The sequence below is a fragment of the Puntigrus tetrazona genome, chromosome 17, assembly GCF_018831695.1.
Source record: "Puntigrus tetrazona isolate hp1 chromosome 17, ASM1883169v1, whole genome shotgun sequence".
Taxonomy (NCBI): Eukaryota; Metazoa; Chordata; class Actinopteri; order Cypriniformes; family Cyprinidae; genus Puntigrus; species Puntigrus tetrazona.
Window position 1 is genome coordinate 3635176 of NC_056715.1, and position 14846 is coordinate 3650021.

Sequence of the window (14846 nt, forward strand, 5' to 3'; positions counted from 1 at the left end):
TCATTAACATCAACACACGCCACATCACAAACTCACACTGAACCAAAGCCACATTCAAACAGATAAGGTTTCACAATATTAGACTACTTCAAGCAGTAGTATTTTTACATTGTTTGAATTTTAATTGAGATATTATAGTGAGTAAATCTCATAAAACAGGCATAAGAAATACTAGCCTCATTTTATTATTTATTTTATTATTTAATTATAACCATGAGACTAAGAGAGCAGTCATTTTGAGAATACATAAAAATATGAATACAGAAAATATTCTAAAAGCATCAACAACCATTGTTTATTTCTCAAGGGATCATTTAGCGAACGGTTCTTAAAATAACCATTTTTACTTTGTCTAAAGTACATTTAAAAACCTAAAGAAAATCACCACTATAATAGTAGTACAAAAGTAACTCTTGTGCAATTGAAAGGTTCCAAGGATCTTAAAGGTTCTTCATATATCCACTGATGCTAATGAAAGATTAATTAAAAAATGTTTTTTAATGTTTTTCATCAGTGTAATACCAATCACTTGTAATCAATTAATAAGATACTGGACAGAACTTTTTACATTATAGTGAGTAAAACAGATCAGAGTGCTCTTTCTAGTACAAGAAAGGCTAAATAGAAGAAAATAAGATGCACATGGGTAACACATCAGCTCACTTAGTTCTGCTGCCGTGTTAAAGAAGAGATTACTGATAGGAGTATCTGACTGAGCAAAGGTCTGCAGAGTCTGAAGTTCTGTCAGCGGCACAAACCGCATTTGAGATATCAGTCTATAAATAAGGTGGACATTTAAATGTTTGGTTTCATTTCACTATTTAACATAATGCAACGTTGCTGACACTGTGGCCCCCTCGTGAACGAATATTTTCCTTGAAGTTATTAAGACGCCGCCAAAATCACTTCAAACGTACAGTTCTGACACTAATACACTGCATTCACAGAACTGAAAATGAATCTTTAACTTCTGTATTGTACTATCCTGTTCACATTTTTCCTATTCCTCCCAAACAACAGATGTCACTACTCGTTTTCCGTCTGTATCGTAGAGAAAGAATAAGAGTCACCACGGTAACCGTCGCGTCTATTGGTCGTCATCATGGCCAATGTTTTCAAAATGGAGAGGTTGACAAGCACATGAAGAACGTGCAGCACCGACGCGTGAGTGTTGATTTATTCTTGATGGTCGCGCATAGAAAACAAAGCAGAGACATGAAGTCAGACGTAGAGGAGTTAATGCCTAGACTTTTGCCTGTGGAGTCCTACGACACAGAGGAATACAACTCAAACGAGCCTCCCAGAAACCCTCAAGAATATCTCAGACAGGTCCAGTAAGTAAAGCCATTCTTCATCAGTTCTTTTAGGTATTAAAACAGACCCAAGCAGACCTTTATTGGAGCACCATTGTGCTTTACATACGTGCGTACGTAAATATGAAGTTCTACTCGTATTGGAAGAGCAGATGGTAGATTATAAATTAAAAGAATATTTATAAAGTACAAAACCAAGTGAAGACAAAAGAAAAATGTAATACTGTTTTGGGAAAACCCTCAGTTATATGGTGTGCTTTGAGGAAAAATTGTTAATATGTCTACGAAACAGGATTTTCAACAGGACTTTTTTTAGACGCTTATTGTAAAGATTCATACAGTTGCATTGTTTTTACAGGAGGGAAGCATCTCTGTGCCCAGATGTTGTTGTGGCACAAATTGATCCGAAGAAGCTGAAGAAGAAACAATCTGTGAATGCGTCTGTGAGTGTGAAAAGTGAACAGTGACTATTAAATTGTAAAACTTATGCGTGTAATAATTTTTCATATTTGTTTGATTATTTTATTTGTTCACAGATCACAGGTTGTCTGGCTGCACCTCAGGGGTTCTCTCCCAGCCTGAAATGGCAGCAACAACAAGTCAGCAAATTTTCAGAAGTCAGACAGGTATTATAACTTATACCTGTACAGGTGCTTTTACAATGTCTGTCTTTTTGCTTTTTACTTAAGAATTAATAAAATGACTCTTCTTTATTTTTCAGAGTGTTAACAAGCATCGTCAGCATTGGAAATCTCAGTTTTTGGATGATAATGTTGTCATGGTAAGGCAAATTGTATCTGGACAGAAGACACAATATAATATTATATGATATGGCATGCTAGTCTAGTGTTAGACTGAGTCTAAAATGTTGGCAATTATATAATGTGGAATAATTAATATGTCATCAAACAGTTGCATACCCTCAATCCACAGGATATATCTTAGGCCCACATAAACATTGCATTACACAGACATTAATATTACACTTACATAAAACATACATTAAAAGTAGTCCTGTAATACCTTCAGACACTGTAATTTTGATTAAATGATGAAAAGATGCTTTAAAGGTAGTTTTCTCCTCACCAGCCCAAAGTGGAGGATGAGGATGGATGGAAGAGGTTCTGCTTGGGTGAGAATGTTTGTCTTGACATCCAGCTGAAAGAAGAAGACAAAGTTAACCCTGGTCTTGATTACATTAAGGTAATAATAATACACCCTCCCTTTCTTATAAGATTACCAACTGCGATAATGGTAGATTACACTGAGTAGAATTATTATTACCAAATGTGAGCATTCTGCCATGATTTGATGTTCCTCAATCTCTTTTTATCAGACTGGTTTCCCACCTTTCCTAAGCATTGTCAGCAAACTAAACCAGGTAACTGCAGATATGATTATTATTCACATATAAATCACAGATTCTAATCTTTATTGTCGTTTCATTGCACTCCCTTTTCAGTCAACCATTTCAGCTGTGCTAGAATATTTAATTAATTGGTTTGAGGAGAGAGACTTCGTACCACAGTTGGTAAGTTAAATATCTCTTGTGTGTCACATCCAATATACATTGATATATTTAGAGTCAAAATTATATATAATTTTTTATTTTGCATTTTTTCCCTATAAAATTGAATGGTATATTTAAACTGTATTTCAGTTTAGCTGTGCATTGCACATTTATCTTCACAGGGCAGATGGCTTTATGCATTACTAGCGTGCCTTGAGAAACCTTTGCTTCCTGAAGCACATTCCCTTATCAGACAGTTGGCAAGACGGTGCTCTGCAGTGCGTGCCAATCTGGTATGCACTTTTCGGTTTGCTCAGAATTAAAAGCCGGGGTATCATTATTTTCTCCCTGGCTTCTGTTGCAGTCACACAGGTGAAGGCTTGTTTGTTGACAGCCTAAAATAGGTTGCCTAAAATAGACCGCATATTATTTTTCTCTTCCAGGAGAGCAAAGATGATGATCGTTTGTCAGCTCTTAACTTGATGATTTGTATTGTTGCCAGGTAACTGACATGGTGCTGTTATAGTCAGATTTAGTGTTTCCTGAAATATGTGCAGGTGTCCTTATAAATGCTTCTGTCCATTTAAAGGTATTTTGAGCAAAATGATTTGGCTGACAAAGAATGAGAATAACTTGGAAACACACGGAAGAGCATTTGTGAAGAAAATTCATGTGCTTGAAAGGAATCACGGCGAATTCTCAGGAGATTTTGTAAAAGACTATATTTCTTGCCAGTTGCATTGAGTTCTATTACAGCATTGTCATTGTCAAATAAAACTTAATATCCAACAAAAATACTGGTATTTAATTGTCATGGTGTTTTTGTGATGTGTCTACTAAATAAAAATATTTAAATTTATCCTTATTTGTTTTTAAATAGATAGATAGGTAGATAGATAGATAGATAGATAGATAGAATAAGGAATGCAAGATAAATATGTTTATTTGGTATATTTTTCATGACTGAAGAAACGAGAAGTTTATTGCCCTATTATAACGCATATGTACTATGAAAGTCTTTGTTTATACCTCAGGAGAATGATGGTAGAAAGGGAACTAACATACAAACTACGTAGAAAGTATAGAAGATACAGTAAAGTATAACGATATAAATTAAATAGCTTAAAAGATAGTGATGAAGAAAAAGAAGATAAACCGTTGGTATAACTAATGTTGTAATGAGGGGTAAAAAGTTATCTTTGGGACACAAAAACATTGCATCCAAGAGACTGAAATGAATTAATTTGTCGTTTAACGGCGATCCTGACAATCACAGAGGCGTTCTTGCGCGCCACCTGTAACCGACCGCCCACGTGATCAGCGCCCTGCGCCTTCATTCAGCCGAGCGCGCGCACGACGCTCCACGCGCTGCAGGAAGACGAAGAGTAAGATGGCGGTCGCCGTGCGAAGTTTGCAAGACCAGCTGGAAAAAGCCAAGGAAAGCTTAAAAAGCGTGGACGAAAATATTAGAAAACTAACCGGCAGAGATCCGAGCGAGTTAAGGTATTTCTCAATGAATGGTTTTATTCGGTAACATTTGCTTGGTGGTAAATAAACCAGGGCCTGTTAGCAAGCTTAGACTGCGGCTAGCTCGCAAGCTAAAGAGTCACATGTGTTTAATTTCAGGGGTTGAGCAATATATTAGAGTAATTAGTCTATTTATATTTGTGCGGTGTTTTTTTTTTCCCCACGCTATGTATATCGTACAGGCCTCAATAAATATTTTCAATATTTTATCAGCAAGTCTGCAGTTGTGTTTGAAAGCACAATGACACGCCTCGTAAAGCTCATTTCTCTCTTTATTCTCAATAATGAAGGCTGGTTTTAAATCTAGTCTCGGTATCGTGTTAATCGAATTTAAAAACGAGGTTCCCTTCGAAGATTGAACTTTAGAGTTTAAGTACTTGCAAAGGCGATGCATGAGTCCTGCAGGGACTTCCTGCTTTGTTTGAATGGGAAGTGAGGAGTGTTAGTGGATTTGCTTCAGGAGCTTCGCTTTGGCTAGTAGTGGCACAAAACAGTATCGTAACTGTTTGTCTTAGGGAAGTAACGCATGTTCTTTTAGATGTGCATGTTTTTGTTGCTTGGCCAGGACTGAGAAGGCTTTCCTTTTTTTTTTTTTTTTTAATAAACAATAGGTTGTAAGTCACAGAAATTGACATGGTTTGCTACGTGTCAGCTGTTAAGGGGGTGGGTCGGTGCCATTCTATAGATAATTTGATTGGGCAAAAATCTCAGTTTTGAACAATTGAATTGATTCAGGCTTACAGCTTCAACAAAAGCATAACCCATCAATAAACTAGATTTGCAATTGCCGAATTATCTATTGTGTTGTCTGTGACTGTATAGACTATGTGACTGAGAAGCTTATGTAGCTTAGCAAGAAGTTGTACTGTTATAGTTGGGTCTGTTCTTTTTATATAAAGGTATAACTATTAAACCTTCATTTTCCACCTTTTGCCTTTTCTAGACCGGGTCAGAATAGGAGACTCACCATCCCAGGCCCAGGTGGAGGTAGGGGGCGTGGAATCAATTTGCTCAGGTAACAATCCGTTCTTATGTTGACAAATAGCAATTTTTGGATTTGTTTTTAATGTGTCAACCCTTATCAGGCGTGGACTCTCAGATAGCGGTGGAGGACCCCCAGCCAAACAGAGAGACATCGAAGGGGCACTCTTGAGGTAATGCGGCGCTTAGCAATTACCTTTTTATTATTTTTGGATGTTTTGAAACGAGTTCATTTGTATTTACAATCTGTTCGTTGCAAACTAGGCTGGCAGGGGATCAGCGAGCCAGGAGAGATTCACGCCATGACAGCGACGCTGAGGATGATGACGATGTCCAGAAAGTATGCAGACTAAATGTTTTCCACTTGCATGGATTTGTCTGTTTCTGTGTAACACATTCTTACTCTTTAAATATACAGCCAGCGTTGCAGTCATCTGTGGTTGCTACCTCCAAAGAACGTACGCGCCGAGATCTTATTCAAGATCAGACAATGGATGAGAGAGGAAAGCAGAGGTACAGCTTTTGTTTTAAACTTTGTGTGAAGTTTTACTTCCTTGTTTTTCACCACATTTTCTTCAATGACAAATTAAACCCATAATTTAACTGCTTTATTTGCTCATTCAGAAACAGGCGCATGTTTGGCCTATTGATGGGAACATTGCAAAAGTTTAAGCAGGAGTCCACTGTGTCCACAGAACGGGTGGGTATATTACAAAGATTCCTAGTGTCCTGTTTTGATTCTTTTGTGGGGTATTGTCTTTGATTTATACCGTATTTGTCTAAAATAAAGAATATTCTCATCTTGTCCTCAAAGCTGAATTATTCCCAACTTATGTTATTTGTATTCAGTGCAAGTTGAGATGGAGTCAGCGAAATGCACAAGTAGTCAAACCACATCTGAAACAAAGTGCTGCTTTAATTTTAAAACTTTTTTTCTCCCCCTTCAGTTAAAAAGACGGCAAGAAATTGAGCAGAAATTGGAAGTGCAGGCAGAACAGGAGCGTAAAAAAGTTGAGAGTGAAAGGAGAGAGCTCTTTGAAGAAAGACGTGCCAAACAAACAGAGCTGCGGCTTCTGGAGCACAAAGTGGAGCTCGCACAACTGGTATGTCTCTCAGCTGCAGGAGACAACAGTTCTTTTATTGTATGCCTGCAGTAGTTTTATTTGGATGGACTGTTTTTGGTCTGATTTTTCCATGCGTTATGGTTGTGTGTGTTTCAGCAAGAAGAGTGGAATGCACACAATTCAAAGCTCATCAAGTTCATTCGCACGAAGACTAAGCCCCCAATCTTTTACCTGCCCGGGCGAATGTGCTCTGCTACTCAAAAGCTTCTGGAGGAGTCTCAGAAAAAATTAAATGGTAAGTTTAATTTTTGATTTTAAGTTGATGTCTCCGTTCATATAACCCACCCCCCCATATAAGGACTTTAATTGATGTACTACGTTGCTTACAGTGAATTACCTTTTATTCAGAAGTTGCCATCTTAAACCCCTTTTCACATTTTTTTTTTTTTTTTTAAATATAAAATCACTGCATATTGGTTGATAAACTTGTATTAAATGAATGGCCTTTTTTGTTGAACATCATCCTCTAAGATCTTGACATTAGGCCGTAAAAAAAAAAAAAAAAATCTTTACTAGCATTTAATTTTAACACATTAAAAAAAACCCAATAATTTAATTCAGAAGTGAACATAGAACGTAACATGCTATATTCCATCTTCGTTGACTTCAAACCACACTTTGCAAATTACATTTTATTTTAAAATTTTTCCCCTCATTTCCAAGGTGTGTTTGATGAGAGACGTGAAGCCTTTGCAGAGCAACTCAACAAAATGGAGGCTCGGCCAAGGCGCCAGTCCCAGAGGACAGGTGACAGAGAAATGGAGGATAGCCGTCGGGCTGAAGAGACGAAGAAAGAAGATCAAGAGGAGGGTAAGGTTGGAGTAGGGCGGACAGGTAACAGGCATGATGTGGAGATGGAGGACGAGGAGGAAGATGTAGTTGAGGAGGAAGGAGAGGAGAGCTTAGAGATTAGGGAGAGGGAGGGGGATCAAGAGCAGGGGCAGAGTGAGAAGGATAAACATGAGGAGAATGAGCAGAAGGCAGAGGAGGAAGATGAGGATGAGGACGAGGAGGATGTAGGAACAATTGAGGTGAAGGAAGAGGGGGAAGAGCAGATGGAGGTTACAGAAGTTATGAGGGTAGATGAGGCTCAGGGTAAGTTGCAGGTTGAGAGTCCAGAAGCCACAGTTGAAGAGGTAGGTAATGTACAAAAGAATGAAGAGCAGGAAACAGAGAATGAGACTCAGCAGGAAGTTGTAACAGACTCTCAGCAAACCCCCGAAAGCCACATGGAAATACAGCCTGAGGAGTGTAAAGAGCCTCAACTGGACGTCCCGGCTCCTAGTGTGACGGAACATGACACCAAACAAGATGACACGGTGCATGAGGCCCAACAGCCACAGCTTGAACCTGACCCAGAAATCCCTCAAGAGCAAAGCCAAGAGCCCTCAGTCCAACCACAAGAAGCCAAAGCAGACAAAAAGGAAGCTAGCGAGGAAACCGATGAGGCTCGCGGACGGGTCAAAGTCCGCGCCAAGAGGAGCAAGAGCCGAAGTAGCAGCAGTTCTTCTTCCAGTTCCTCTTCAAGCTCCTCCTCCAGTGGCTCAAGCTCCTCTTCCAGTGGCTCCAGTAGCAGTTCCTCTGGCTCCTCGTCGTCGTCTTCCAGTTCACGCTCTCGTAGTCGCGGCAGGGATAGAGACGGCAGAGACCACAAGAGCCGCCGGAGACCATCAGACAGGGAACGCAGAAAGAGCGGCAGCGAGAGGGGTCACAAGTCCTCGAAAGGCAGTGGACGAGAAAGCAAGGGCTCCAAAGACAAGAACTCCAAACCTGACAGGAAGAGGACAAGTTCTGAAGGAAGGAGGTCCTCCAGAAGCGAGAGGGATCGAAAGTCTGATCGGAAGGACCGACGCTGAAAAGATGTCTTGCGTAGTTTATTCAAGGCCATTGTGTGGTTACCCTAGTTTTATTTTTTTTGAGGTGCAGTTGCCTTGCTATTCTTCTTGAGTGGGTTTTACTTTTGAATTCTCCATCTCCCAGTCTTTTTTTTTTTTTTTTTTTCTAGTTTTGTCTGGCAACTGGTTATTTCAGTGTCTCTTGGAATTTTTAAGATTTATAAACTGATTTTTTAGAACCATCACTCTAAATGACATACAGACCTTCCACCTTATCTGACAAAATATGCTTCTTGTGCTGATCCTTCATCTGTTCCACAATGTTGCCAGTTCTTGTCATATAGTAGCTTAGCCACTGATGTTTTCAGTTATGAAACGCCATAATGTGATTTTTAACATTTCAGTAAATATAAAAGCGTTTTGACAGTCTTACAGTGATGCAGTTCTTTTCTTGAAGCAAATGTTTTTTGTTTTTGTTTTTTTTTTTGTATAAAATTGCCCAATGACACACAAAATACATTAAAGACATTTTCTCCATATCTCTCCTTGTTTTTGTTTTTAACTATTTTGCATGTTTTAAAATATAATCTTACAAGTTGTAATTGTGAATGCAGACAACACTTTGATTTCAGTATGACAAAACAGAAACATTTGATAAATTTAAATGTAATTAGCTTTGATTGCAACTCTTAACGAGCAGCTGATTACATTTTAGACTATTTATGACCCAATTTAGGACCAATTACTGGTATTATTGATAAGCGCATCTAATAACAGCAGTACAAATTCAATGCAGGAAAAATGGCCAATACAAACCAGTGGTTTCTTTTATGAAGCCATCATTAAATGATTTTCTGATTGGAGAAATGGGAAGAATCAGCAGCTGAATTATACATGCTTTACTTGGTGCAAACGATATAAAAAAAATCTTCCTAGGAACTGAGCAGTTATTTCCCAAACTTCTTATGATTGAACGAAGCACATGTTTAAACGTTCAGTTCAATTTGTGAACAATCAATTAGAGCGCATGGGTCATTGAAACCTGCTGTGATGGCTTATAGAGGTCATTTACTGGCTTTAAGATCCACTGAGTAAATGTTCTTATTGCATCAAACCCAATAAGGAAAGATTGCTCGTATTTGGAAGTTAAAAGTAACAAGTCTCAAACTTGTGAAATCCAGCCTCAAGGAATAGTCAATGTATATGTATATATTTAATATGTTCTATTTTTGACCTCATGGTGGCAGTACTGCTTTGCAAAACACCATGAGATCACACTGTTTTTCCCCCCCGGTCGTCTGTGTTTTTGTCAGCTGAATGAGTATCCGGTTGTTTCCACACAGTTACACTCAACATCAGTGCAACTGTGCGTAAGATTTCTTCTAATCTCAAACTTGGCCGTACTGAAATGGATGTATAACTATGCTTGTAAATGGATGCACGCTAGCCTTCCATTTGCAACAAAGGACTTTCTTTGGCCATACAGATCTAATTAACTATAATTAACTATAAATTAATTAAAGTTACATTTCCCAACAAATTTCAACATAAACAGCTCACCCCGTTTGCTTTATTAATGAACATTCATAATGTTGTTCTTTGGGATAAACATACGTTACATATATAGTTGTTCATGTTAAGGTTACATTCTTTTTGACGAGTGGTCATTACAATTTTTTGGATCGAAGTTCCTCTTCCTAAACCTGTGTGCCCCCTATGGTCCTTCCCGCTCAGTGGAAAGTGAGCAGTCAGCTGTTCTGAGCCTCATTAGTGGTGTCTGTCTCTGATGAGCAGGATGATGAAGCCTTTCTATTGATCCGTCTCCAGAGGAAAAAGTGCTGGGTAAACAGGACAGAGTTACAGCTCAGAGGGGACTGTCTCGGGCACCGAACTCACAGAGGTGATGCAGGGGAGAGGAAAAACTTTATCCTCTTCATTACATCTCATTTGAACTTGCACGTGTCTTTGTGTGGTACAGTCATAACTTCAAATGAAAGGTCATGATACCAGTAACGATTCAGAATCTATAGGATATCGGTGTACTTGAAGATGTACTTGAATTTGAATGTAAGTTTGTTTATAAATTATATGTTTTATAGCCTGATGCTGAACTTCTCACACAGTTCACACGCTCATATAAACCTGGAAAATATCATGGAATTCAATTTTTAGGGATAGAGGGGTCATGGAAGCCAATAAATCTTTAGAAGTCATGGAGATTTCTAATTTTAAGTTTTTGCAGTCAGCCCTAAAATATTTAATCAGCTGGAATTTTGTTTCCCTGTGCTATCTCTTTAAAATGAATTCCTTCAAACTTCTTATCCAATTATTGTGAGTAATGGTAAATGTTATTAAAGTTAATTGCAGTGAACCGTGTTAAAATTTGTTCACATAAACATTAAAAAAAAAAACCTATGCTGGGGTTTTGGCTTTATGTGGCCACAAATAGGGGTGTATAAAATAGCATGCTTTTATTTCTGTGTGTAAATAGGGGTTGCGTAATGCATGTTGACATGACGAGTGAAAATTAGCCCTGATCAATGCGGTAGCAGATGTTTAGCTGAAACTCACCAGTTGACCGAGCTCACCAAAGTAAACTTAACACCGATCCAGTAGGTTTAATTTCTCCATTACAACAAGAGTCACGGACAGATGCACTCTTGAGACTGCAGTTTGTTCCGATCCCCTGTGAGCCTCACAACCCAGCGTTTGAAAGAACAAACTGTTAAACTGGCCTAAGTGACACACACTAGTGTCAGTGAACAAGCCAGTTAAGCCATTTATAAGGGACTCCTACACCCGCTTATTAAAAGACCCCGGTTTCATCGAGCTGTACTCAATCACTCTGCCTTTGATGCTTGGGGGAAGGAATCTTGCTATTGATCTAAAAATCAAACTGTTCTCACATGACTGCTGAGAAAAAACACTGACCACTGACTAGCGCTGCACGATCACCCACGGATAATGTGTGGAACAAAATCATTTATTTATGTCCTAAGAGTACTATTCTACTATAAAACCATTATTCAGACCCATTTAGTGAGTAAAAAACAGCCTTATACCTGCAGAGCAGTTCACAATCCCTATAAGAGGTAACTATCGAAAGTAATTGAATGAGGACTTTTATTCATCAGTTATCATGATCCTATGAAGCCTTTCTTTAAAATAAAGATAATAGTTCTGCAAGTAATCCTTTCCTTATAAAGAAATATTTTTATACAGTGTTCTTCAGTTTGTCATTTGATTCTTTAAAACTTCTCGAACATTTTAAACTCAAACTACTTTAAAACTTCGCACTGGGCTCTGGGGACTCTTACAGAGTGCAAGACTAAATGTCAGAGTGAAAGAAATGTTTTAAATGTACTGAATTGAATTAATGTTCTGCTTTCTACATTTCAGCAGTAGGCTACTTTTAACAAAGCAGCACTTATTTAAATTTTTCTTACAGTGGCTGTAAACAGATGTTTGCTTGGGCACTGATCTGCTTTTAAACAGTTTAAAATTGTTTATTTTTAGGAGCTAACATTTTCCAGATAATATGTGTGGTTTGAATACACAAGAACATTTGTTTATTGGCTCTAACCGTTCTGCTAAAATGATTGGGACATAACATTAATTTGCTTATACCTGCTGTAATTTTAAGTGCTTAATCTGAAAGTCTTAAACTTGACACTAAGAGTAGTATTTAAAGCCACAAAGGCATTTACCCACTTTATCTTAAGTCCAAAGCCTTAACCACTTATCTATCCTGGTCAGGACACAATATTTCTGCTGTAACAGACCCTCAAATTTACTTTTACCCTTATATGCTGTTATTTTGAATGCTTCTAACCTTCGAGGACATTTGTTGATTGGGTGTTAATTTCAAAACCAATTCACTTGGTCATCCTGTCCTGGACACAACATAGCTACTTTGTAACACAAAATTTGCATATACCCCTCATATGCTGTGATTTTAAATACTTGCATGCAAACATCAAATTGAAGACTTCTACCAGGAGTGGGGTTTGAACCCACGCGGACATTTGTCCATTGGATCTTAAGTCCAACGCCTTAACCACTCGGCCATCCTGGTCAGAACACAGCAGCTCTGCTGTAAAAGACCCTGAAATTTACACATACCTCTCATATGCTGTAATTTTAATTTATTTATTTGTGCTTAAACACCAAATCGAAAGCCTCAAAATTAATACCAGGTGTTGGGTTCAAAGACACAAGGACATTAGTCCATGATTTGTCTTAAATCCAACACCACCCAGCCATCCAGGTCTGTCATAACAGGTCATAATTATAAGATGAAAACAGGTTTTTGTACAGCATGCTAGAACAGAAACCTTCTACCATCAGTAAGGTCTGACACCACAAGGATATTTGCCCAGTTGACCTTAAATCTAACACCTTGCCGACTTGTCCATCCTGGTTGGATTTAAGATTATCTTCAAACAGAAATTATATTCTTCATATATATTTTATAGCTATAAGTACGCTTCAATTCATGCAGTCAGAAAAAGCATTCTACATTTATTTCCAAATGATATAAATCACAATTTAATCACCAGAAAGGTCGTTCAAATAAAAAGGGGCATCTGTCCAGTGGAACTTAAGTACAACTCCTTAACCTTCCAGCCATCCTGATCACTTTCTGCTCAACTGGACTTCTCTAACATATGTGACTGTCTATGAGATTCATGAAAGAGTGGGGTTTGAACGGACATGCATCTATTGGTCCTCAACTTTAAAACTTTAACAGTCATTCTGGCTTTTTTTATAAGGCATCATGCAGTTGTGTTGTATTGATATAGATGCTTAGAGAACAGTACTAATCACTGTTTAAGGTTTTCCCCTTTATTTGTGTCTATTATATCTTACGTGCATTGCCCACTGTCCAACTACAAAGCTTATAAAAATATTACAGAAATAATAATATGTTGGTATGCTATTCCAAATTCAGTCAATGAGTCCAGAACACATAGTATTTAATGCAAGTAACATTTTTAAGTTTAGATTTATATGAGATACACTGTTGATCTTATTTGCAGTCATTTGACTGTTGAGTGTGGCGCCGCGACAGTTGTGTTCCAGTGGGAGATGGCATTCAATCTTTCATTTTGATGTAGTGTGGAAAGCCCTAAGGCACAGACCAAAAATCTACACCATGTTTGCACCACCGCAGAGCTTTGCGGTTTCTGATCTCAAATGTTCTGAAAGATCCGGTGGGTTTTCCTCAAAGACTAACCTAAATTGTTAAATAAAATACAATGCTGAGCGTTCCTCCTAATTGTTATTCTGCAGGGCTCCCTTTATAATTTTTTTAGACTTTGTTTTTTTGGCTTGGTCGGGTTCCTGCACCACCATCCGTTCGAGATCCTTGAACCGGTTTGGAATGCAGCACACAGATTTAGACGTCATGTGAAGCGCCATGGCAACAGCAAGTCTAGCAAATCTGCAGCGCAAGTTACACTTAGCCAAGCAAATGCACAGAATTAAGCGCTCATGACGCTTCTTATCTTTTCCCGTGTTTTGTTTAAGTGACCTTATTTTGAAAGCAGCCGAGAAAGTGATCTGAATCTTTATCTGCAAAGAGGAAAACCTCTGGTTTTACCTTGAAGCCTAGTGTCCGTTTTTCTGAAAATGCATTTGAAATGGCATCAAGTGAGGCATGAAATGACATACAGCTTAAACTTTTAATGCCGGCTGTTTAACTAGAAGATTTGCCGTACTTAGACATTCAGCAAATCACAGTATGTACTAATAATACACAAGCGATTCCATGTATTTATATACATATATCCTCAAGAGTCACGCACACCCACATGATGTCCACAGATGCCCACACAAAAAAATAAGAGAATAATATCAGCAAATGCACAACCAGCACATTGAGACCCAAATATCTCAGTCTTTTTTCGCCTGAAGTGGGTCTGAAACTCTAGCTCTCTCCCACACGGGCCTGCAGAGCAAAGGACAAACTCATGCTTATATTGTTCTTCTGACAAATCCTACTACAAAGCTCTGGCCTCCTCTCTGTGCTGGCCTACGGCTTAGACTCTGGATTTAACTCTAAAGCCACTGGCTCAAGTAGCCACAATCGGTTGCCGGGTCTCCAGAACCTTGTGCGCTGACACGCATCCCGAAGGAGGCTACTGAAAGGCCAGTTCTATCACCTCGAACTTGCACCTACCACCCTCTGCAGTCCCTCGAGCCGTAAAACAGACAAGCCCGTCATTTGTTTTGAAGTACAGTAATCTCTGTGAAGGGCCGGAGCAATTGTGTTGCAGTTGTTCAATCTTGGAGGAGACTCCAAGTGGACTGCTCGTCTTTTTGGGTGGAGGAAAAGCACTCCGATGGATGCTCTGTTCTACCATTGAAGCACTCTGTCAGAGATGAAAATACACCTGGGCAGTCAGATTTTAGTACTTTCCCATTGCAATATGATTTGTAATTTTTTTGATAATAGAACAGGCCGCTTATTCCTTTTTTGAATGCATGCAATTATTATAATAATATAATTACAACTAACATATAATCAGACTGCTGTCGATTTTCTGCTAAATAC

At 38.5% G+C, this 14846-nt stretch overlaps 2 protein-coding genes and 1 non-coding gene across 3 annotated transcripts; 2 read left to right on the top strand and 1 right to left on the bottom strand.

Moving 5' to 3' along the window:
- The first annotated feature begins 1088 nt into the window (after positions 1-1088).
- gemin2 (gem (nuclear organelle) associated protein 2) lies at positions 1089-3618 on the top strand. Its single transcript, XM_043262383.1, has 10 exons — positions 1089-1334; positions 1672-1756; positions 1850-1939; positions 2035-2094; positions 2403-2516; positions 2650-2694; positions 2776-2844; positions 3006-3116; positions 3267-3325; positions 3413-3618. Exons 1-10 carry the CDS (start codon positions 1141-1143, stop codon positions 3447-3449), a joined length of 864 nt encoding a protein of 287 aa, XP_043118318.1. The 5' UTR covers positions 1089-1140; the 3' UTR covers positions 3450-3618.
- Positions 3619-4168: 550 nt separating this feature from the next.
- On the top strand, positions 4169-8829 carry pnn (pinin, desmosome associated protein). The gene is made up of 9 exons (XM_043263466.1): positions 4169-4326; positions 5294-5365; positions 5436-5504; positions 5596-5671; positions 5750-5844; positions 5956-6031; positions 6279-6434; positions 6552-6690; positions 7119-8829. The coding sequence occupies exons 1-9, from the start codon at positions 4214-4216 to the stop codon at positions 8309-8311; spliced, it is 1989 nt and encodes a 662-aa protein (XP_043119401.1). The 5' UTR covers positions 4169-4213; the 3' UTR covers positions 8312-8829.
- A 3453-nt stretch (positions 8830-12282) lies between these two features.
- Positions 12283-12365, bottom strand: trnal-uaa. The gene has a single exon. It is a non-coding gene; the product is annotated as a tRNA-Leu (tRNA).
- Positions 12366-14846: the final 2481 nt, after the last annotated feature.

Coding starts and splice junctions, on each gene's coding strand:
- pnn (XM_043263466.1), top strand. CDS start 4,214: ATGGCGGTCGCCGTGCGAAGTTTGCAAGACCAGCTGGAAAAAGCCAAG. Junction 4,327..5,293: donor AGAGATCCGAGCGAGTTAAG/GTATTTCTCAAT, acceptor TGCCTTTTCTAG/ACCGGGTCAGAATAGGAGAC. Junction 6,435..6,551: donor AAGTGGAGCTCGCACAACTG/GTATGTCTCTCA, acceptor TGTGTGTTTCAG/CAAGAAGAGTGGAATGCACA.
- gemin2 (XM_043262383.1), top strand. CDS start 1,141: ATGAAGAACGTGCAGCACCGACGCGTGAGTGTTGATTTATTCTTGATG. Junction 1,940..2,034: donor AATTTTCAGAAGTCAGACAG/GTATTATAACTT, acceptor TTTATTTTTCAG/AGTGTTAACAAGCATCGTCA. Junction 2,517..2,649: donor CTGGTCTTGATTACATTAAG/GTAATAATAATA, acceptor TCTTTTTATCAG/ACTGGTTTCCCACCTTTCCT.